The sequence below is a fragment of the Phaethon lepturus genome, unplaced genomic scaffold (assembly GCF_000687285.1).
Source record: "Phaethon lepturus isolate BGI_N335 unplaced genomic scaffold, ASM68728v1 scaffold32535, whole genome shotgun sequence".
In the NCBI taxonomy this organism is placed as follows: Eukaryota; Metazoa; Chordata; class Aves; order Phaethontiformes; family Phaethontidae; genus Phaethon; species Phaethon lepturus.
Genome location: NW_010541834.1, coordinates 106,620 through 114,797, shown reverse-complemented (window position 1 = coordinate 114,797; position 8,178 = coordinate 106,620). Strand labels below are relative to the sequence as shown.

The 8,178-nt window shown below is 41.4% G+C and overlaps 1 protein-coding gene across 1 annotated transcript in view; it reads left to right on the top strand.

The window, feature by feature from the left end:
• The first annotated feature begins 1,614 nt into the window (after positions 1-1,614).
• Positions 1,615-8,178, top strand: part of ARID5B (AT rich interactive domain 5B (MRF1-like)) — a 106,309-nt gene continuing 99,745 nt past the window's right edge. Inside the window, exon 1 of the mRNA XM_010287844.1 lies at positions 1,615-1,834. Within this exon, the coding sequence (XP_010286146.1) occupies positions 1,726-1,834 (109 nt within the window). The 5' untranslated portion in view covers positions 1,615-1,725. The remainder of the gene's footprint in view (positions 1,835-8,178) is intronic.

The following is an 8,178-nucleotide window of genomic DNA, read 5'->3' as shown; positions in this document are numbered from 1 at the left end:
ATTCTGACATTTAGTAATCACCATGTAATAGCTATAAAAGGCATAGCAACTACAGCTTTTTTATTTCAAGTGGATAGTGTAATGAAATTGTGTGAAACCATCCATTGAAATTGTACTTTGTAGTACCCAACGCTTGTTTACAAAGTATTGACGTTTGTCATAAACAGAGATTTAAAACATCACTGTTATTGTTTGTTGTTCGGTGGAAGCTCTTATGCTATGCAATGATAAAGGAAAAGATTTTACTACAAGTTTGCTTAGCATATAAGCATGCTGTTTGTTTCTGACCAAATATTTGTTATTGCACTAAATATAATGAAGGTGCCTTCTTATAAAACAATTTGGTATTATATAAGGGAGAGTGGAATATCAGATCTGCTTTTTTAGTGGAGATACTTCAGGTTTTGCATTGTGTGTAACTTATCACAATAAAGCTTTTTTTTTTTTTCCCTACTGAGCAGTATTTTATTTCCTGAGGAATGTGTTCAGTGGAAAAAAAAAACACACAGAGAGAAAATCAATCATGCTTTTCTCTTTGTTTAATAACTCAAAGAATTTCTCTCCCCTTTGCAAATACTTGTGTTTATTTGAGAGAAAAATTGGATTCTGGTTTATTTATTTCAAGAGCCTATAACCTTATTTAGTGCTAGAAATGTGCGGTGTACAAGGTGTGGTGTGCAGCCAGCTCTCATTACAACATAAATTATTTCTGCTCTTTTAACTAAAAAACTGGAGTGTATCTTCCTGGATATGTGTGCACGTTTGTTTGTTGGGTTTTTTTGAGGCTTTCTTGAGCCGTTGCTCACTGGAGTCAGCTATAAAACATTCTGCTTATTCATCATGACTGAGAGGAGTTCATTGTTTCCTGGAAGGATAAAATTCAGCAATTAGAGCTGTTTAATTCGAGTATATGTTCTGGAGGCTAAACTAAATTTAAGTGCTTTTCTTAGAATGTACGTTTAAGAAGGGAAAAAAATTACAGTTCTGATCTTGAAAAAGCTTTTAAGAAACATGAGAATGTGCAAGTTTCTTTTGGTGGGAAGCACATAACATTTATGTAGTATTTCTTTTGGGATTACATCACAGTTTTATTTAATTTTTAGGACAAAAGTTAAATTCAATATTTGTGTATAAGCCAAGGGAAAATGTACCATAAACACAGGAATTTTCTGGTGAGTCAGAGTTCCAAGAATCTGAGATTTACTTAGTCCATTTATTTCAGGACTAGCTATAACCATTAGTCATCCAGCCATGAATTTTTACATTTGCAGCTAATTGCACCTAAAAAACAAACTTTCCCTCAAGGCTTTGGGTTATACAGAATGTGATTTGGCAACCTGCATTTCAAATGCGTTTTAGGATCATTGCCCTGGTCCTAGAAATTGTCTTTAGATCATGTGTATTTTCTTCAAGTAAACAACTAATATTTCCACTTAGGTGGCAGGAGGAGTAAATTAAGTACTAGCTATTCCGTATTACAGAAAAATTAACCTGCCAACAGCAAGATAGGCTTTTCCAATAGCCTATGAAGGGGTGGTATTATGGGTTTATCAGTCATCAAGGAGCCCCACGTGACATATTGTATTCTCATTTGACTGCTTCTTGCAGGATGAAGTTATTGCTGTTTCCGAGAAGGTTACTGTGAAGCTTGAGGACTTGGCAAAATGGGCACAGTCCGATTTCTCCAAGTGGAAGTGTGGTTTCCGGGCTGAGCCGGTCAAGCCGATGGATGTGGGGAAGAATGGGCAGAAGGAGGCCTTGATGAGATACAGACAATCCATGCTCAACAGTGGCTTGAACTTCAAAGACATTCTGAAGGAAAAGGCTGACCTTGGTGAGTATCCCTTACTTTCTCCTGTGGGGAGGGGCCCATGGGTGAGCGTCTTTCAAAGGCGGATGAGCCTGATCCTACCAAGCAGTCGCCTATTCCCAAGGTATGTCTCTGCTTTGGGCGGAGGTGTGGTGATGAGGTACCCAAGCGGGATGGGTGGTGGTGGTGGTGAGCTCATCGCAGGCTCCTTCGAGATTAGCGTGGAGTAACTCTGCGTTACCTGTCTGCCCCACAGACATGTCCCTGAGCACTAAGGCTCAAACCTTGAAGATGCATGCACACGTAATTGTCAGGTGCTCTCCCTGGGGCTCTGCAGGCCAGGGGATCAGGTCAGAGCTGTGCATCATGGGGAGAGGAGCCTGACACATCTTCCTGAGGCCTCTTCTGACAGGCAGAGGAGAGCAAAAAGGCCTTTGACTTCTCATGTCCCATCTTCCAGAAGTGCAGGATTGTCATCTGCTTCTGGTGCTTGTCCTGTCTCCATATACGGTCAGCTCTGTGTCTCGTTTGGTAGGGAGATGTCCCTTCCATAGCCTCCTATAGTGTCGCCTTGTGAGCTTTATGTTACTATTCAGTTTAGACTCCCTGCGAGCCCCCCGCTGTTCTCTCCAGATGGACCTGTGTTTTCTTTCCCTGTCCATTTTTAGGGAGGGAAATGGTAGCTCTTATACTTTGGATGGTTGCAGACAGGCACCAAAGCTGCAGCTTTTGGGCTGCTTTGGTGTGCAGAGACTCACACCTCTAAAATCTGTGTTGGGGGTCCAAGGTCCAAGGGAGATGGGTCTCCTGTTGGTAAAAGTGGCTGTTTGTGGTATTAGGACCTTGGATATGTAATATCTGTCAGAGACACCACTACTTTGAAGTGCATCCCAGGGACGTTTCTCTGTTGTACCAAGCTTAACAAATGTTCCAACTTTGGAGAGCATCAAATTTAGGCCTTAATGCATGGAAAGGTAAGAAATTAAAAGCTAAGGCTGACGCATGCGAGGAAATGCTTTTGTACCTACGTGAACAGGAGATGCAGGGCCAAGTTCAGTTTTATAATGGCACAACTGTGTTGGCATCGAAGCCAAGTTACACTAAGCTGAAGATGTGTCTTGGAGGTTTTATCTTCTGCATCTCGTTTTTCTGATCTTAACAAATAGTGAAGTGATTTTGTCAGTCTCGCATTTCACCATTAGATATGTATTTTGGGAGATTAAAGTACAATTATCTTGTTTTTCATTACATCTCCAGGAAAAAAATAACCTATGCAATTCTTTCTCTTTTCCTTTGCTTTTCTGTGTGGTTTCTTCTGGTTCATAATTACATGCAGTAATTTTCTCTGCTATTGCCCTGGCATCATCTTTACGCACTACATTTATTTGCATTTGTTTGTTGTGTCAGAAGAATTTTAATGTTTTTCAGACAGAACTTTTGTGTGTTAATGTTTTCTTGTTTTTGTTTTTAACAAACAAAAAATCCTTGTGGTAAGTTATGAAATTGCTATTATTTAACCTAGGAGCCAAAGAAATGTATCTATAAGCCTAAAGCTTATAGTTGCATGCTAAGCCTTTGAAAGTAGGGGTTATACTGAAAACGTTTATGGAATGGCAACTATATGGTATAATTTTGATAACCGACATTCTGATGTTGCTCATTTTCAGTTGGTGGCTCTGGCTTTATTGTTGGGTCTTCTTTTTTTCAGTAGAAAAGGGTATTTTGACTAATGTTTGATTATGATTGCCTTTTTCTTCATCATGACTGGCTGGTGGGATTGAAACCAAAAGTTCAAGACGACCTGTAGCTGATTAGGCATGTCGATATAGACAACTGATCTAGCCTATGAAAGGAAATCAAAGAAATTTCTTAAACCTAGTACTAAGATTACTTTTTTACTATTTGAAAGACACAAGAATTTAAGCATATTTTTCTTCCCAGATCTGAAAAATCCAGAACAGTGATCTTCATTGCTTGTGAAGCAGCAGTATTTGGTTGTGTCCTGTAGGCAAACCATGAGCTGTGGTGTTTGGCTTAGCTATGGGATGGAGGTTTAACACCCACCAGGTGACGATGAATTACTTCTCTCATTCTGAGTGGTTGGTCAAGGTTGACATTACGCTCTGGGAATTGCTGTCTCCCGAGCTGTAGGCAAAGGCAGTAGCATAACGTGCAGCATCTCAGACATAGGGATTTCAGCTGCTGGTGTTGTATCTTCCCTGCTGTCAGGGAAATGGCAGGTTTAATGCCTGTTACGACATGTGCCCAAAGCCCTTTTCCAATACTCAGCATCTTGCCAACAGAGCAATGCTCAGCTGCAGTGATCGAAGATTTACTAGCAATAACTTCTGCAGTAGGTCTCCAGCACAATGGGATAGGGTAGTTTTTGTCTTAAAATAGGGTTGTAAACTGTGAGGGAGCGCTGTGCGTGGTCATGCAAAGGTCCCTCAGGTGAGAGCAGCAGCACAATTCTATTAGCAAGGCTAACCAGCCCAAATGGAGAGATGACCTCCTGCACATCCACCGTTTCCCACCACTGCAGCATGGTTCCCCTCCTAATCAGGTACTCAGTGCTGTGCCCATGGGCATGTTTCACGGAGGGCTTCCCTACCAGGCAGAGCGGGGTGGCTATGCCAGGGCAGACTGCTTTGTACAGAGCGTGGATCTGAAGGGAACAAATCCCTTCTTGTGCTAATCTGGCGGGTCATGCATAAGTCTGTAGTGATGCCCACAGTTAACCCTGGCTGTAGACGAGGAAGTTGCTGAACCAGGTGTTGAAAAGGCCTAGGTAAACAAGGTGATCTCCTGGACTCCTTTTTTCCTATGAAATGGCATGTTTCCATTACAGAAAAACCCCATAAAAGTGAATAGATCCTGAAATTTTTCCTACTAGATATTTTTGAACCAAGCTGTAGAAGGTATTAATATATATAATAGGAAATTATATCCCTACTAAAGAGCTCAAAAAAACTTTACAGAAGAAACAAAATTAATTTTCACACACTATCCAGGAGTGGTAAAGGGTGAAATAACCCGGATTAAATGAAAACATGGCTGATACAGAACCACAGAAGTGGCGCTGCGCAAACATACTTAATTAAACACGTAGCTGCTGGGAGCAGGGCAGCTTTAAGCAATAACCAGGCAAAGTGGGGCCTTGTGTGAGCAGCGTATACCCTGTAGTGTACGCCCTGTGGCACTTGCTTAGCCAAACTAAGGCGGCACCTGGTTAAGCCGCAACCCCGAGAAACCATGCACCTATAATTGAAAGTTGATCGTAATTCCTGTTTGGTAGTTCTGTCTCCTTTTTTGTTCTCTCTTTTTTCTTCTTTCCCTCTTTTCTTCTCTTTTTTCCCCTCTTGTCTCTTTTTTCTTTGTTCTTTTCTCTTTGCCTTTCTTTTCTGTAAAACTGTTTTTTTCTGTAAAATACCATTGTTTTTATCACTAGTGAATTATGCAGAACTTTTCCTTAGGACTGTATTAAATAAAAGATCTAGCAATGGCATTTTTTTGTGTGAGCTTCAAGATTTCAGCCTGAAAAATGATTTTTAAGAATTATTTCTTTCTGCCTGTTGAGGTATTTATGTTATACATTCTGTCCCTTTCTACAAATATGTCAATATTGAATGCTAGCAGTTTATGTCTTAGGACTATTTATAGCTTTCTGAATATTTCTTTCAAAGTTGAGAAAAATAAAGAATAACAACAATGCAGCATATAAAAATAGAGTTGCTCAGGAATGCATTATTCATAATGAACATGAGAACCTGTTTTTCCAGAAGAATTGGTCTGATTAAATCATTCACTACTAAGGCCGCTAGTTATTTATTTTTGTCTTTAGAATTATTTAGGGGATTTTTCTTTGTAATAAATGGACTTGTATACCCATATTTGGTAAAGCAGTGGGAAGTCACCAAATGAGGAATTATTTCATTTTACAAAATTTTTAGCAACTAAGCAATGTAAACACTACCGGTTAAATATGGCAAAGTTGCATATTTGTATTCCTTGGGCTATAGTTTGAAAAAAATTCAAATTATTTTATATAACTGTTTCTTACAGACTTCCTTTAAGTGAAGTATGAAAGCTGCAGTGTAAGCTTTATTGGCCTATAAATATGTCATTATAGTTGGACTACATTTATATGCTTTGGATTGTTGTTTAAGCCAAGAAAATATGTCTCTACAGGTTGACTTTTTATTGAAACCCTTTGAGGCATACAACAGAATGTATTTTAGGCCAAGGTTATTAAAACAGCATTTTCATTTTTGCAGCAGACTCATTGTCAATTATGCTGCCACAAACTGTCTGTGGATAGGCAGTTATGAATGGTTTCATCTCTAAATGTGTCTTTAGAAAAAGAAATAAAAGATAGAGGAGTCGGAGCTGAAATCGAGAGAAAAGACTGAGGGGAAAATGACTGAATTTAGTGCTCACCGACTGTTGGTTTGGGTTAGGCTGGGCAGCGGCGCTGTCTGGGTTTAGCCAAGGAACAAATGGTCCTTGTGCCTGTGTCGGAGTGGGAGCCGCTGCTGCCCCAGACGAGCAACCTGCGTCCCTCTGCTCACAAGTCTGCCATGACAGAGCTCTGGGTTTGGTGCCCAAACTGTCATTGCCACTCTTTTTATCTGCCCTTTAGGAGTCTTTATCATGCTAAAATGGATGGTTGAGGTTGCTGCGTGGTGGGCACTCCTGTTTCTGCAAGGATGAGCAAGTTCTGGTGCTTACTGAAGTGTTTTTTGCTGCAGTTATTGCTTGTTTGTTTGGTTCCAGTGAGGGAGGAACCCAAAGAAAATTCAGCAATCAGTCCTGTCCTGTCTTTCATTCCGCACAGTCATGCATTTAAGGCTGTAGAATCTGGATCTTTGGTCTCTGTGAAATACATGAAAATCAAGTACTACCTCTAGCAGAGGTTTATATTTTAGCAGTCACCCTTTTCCAGTCCATAGGTGGTTTTCCAGCAGTTGTTTCATATTTTGCTCTTTTGAACCCTCCAGCGGAGATTGCTGGGCAGGGGCTGGATGCCACAGGACTGGCTCACCCTCTCATTTCCTTCTCTTCTTTACCAGTCTCATAATTTGCATAGCTTCATCTGGGAGATCCTAGCTCCTCATCAGATCTTGTGTTGCTGTATAAATTGGCCGATCTGCAGCAGATTGCAGTGAGTTTGGAAGGAAAAGCAGAGCAGGGATGAGCTGTCTTGCAGGAAGGTGCCCACCTCTCAGTGCCCAAGCAGCCCCAGTGCCTAGCCCCAGCAGGCACTGGAGCCATGGCACAGCCCTTCTGATTTCACTTACCAGTGGCCTTGCAACAGGCGTGACTCCTCCAGGTGAAAATTATCAAGTCGTAATGTAGTCAAGCTATAATACTATCGAAACTGATAATCTGCAGCTGTAGTGTGCTCAGACACTTGTGGTGACTTCTGAACTGACACCGACTCCCCTTTTCTGTTTGTTGCATATTGCTGAGTTCAGACTTGCCTGGCTTAACTTGATGCAATAATTTTCTGACCAACTAATTGTTAGCTATTCAGAGTACAGCTACTTTGGATATTTTGTGCGTAAGTCATCCTTCTAACTCTCTCTCTCCCTCCCCTCCTTCCCTGTTTGTCTGCACTTTTTGCCCCTTCCTTTCCCCACTGCCCTAGCTGAATGCCATTTTGATCTTGATAAAGCTCCTGTAAGTGTCCCCATTTTCCCCTCTTTGCCCTTGCGCACTGTATGTTGCTTTTTGTCTCATGGGTCAGAGTGACCTCTCTAACTCATTTTAACCATCCCAATTCATACAGCTCTCTTGCCATATACGAGGCTATTACATGACATGTCTGTTGTGCTCCATGGAGCCTGAATGGAGGAGGATGGCTCCCTTGAGGAAAAGGACTGTGGCCTGGTGTTTTCTTCTGTGTTTGTGCAGCTCTAGCACATGCCAGCACTGCTGCAGCTGAACGAGAGCACCGGCAGGCTGCAGAGCAGCGCTGTTGGGGTTGGTGTTCAGAGAGGCTGTAGAGCAGTACAACCTTTCTTTAGTTGTACATCTTCTTTTGGTTTAATTACTGCTTACCTTTAGTGTTAACATGTTTGGGATCAGAGATAACCTGAGGTGCTGAGCAGACAGACAATTTTGTCTGGTCTTGTGTGACAAGAGGGCAAGATAAATGTTTATTTTTATTTGTCAACCAGTTGGTTTAAGATAACTAATGCTTCTTGGCTTGTTGGCTTCAGTTTCTGGCTGCCTTTTAAATGCTGAAAGGTGATGATGTTGTTAGATGTGGTGTACCCCCAATAACCCTGTGATAATCATGTATTTTCTCCTGGAGGTGACCCTGTCTCTCGTAGCACTTTGGGGGCTCCCCCTACTCCCTTGCCGCT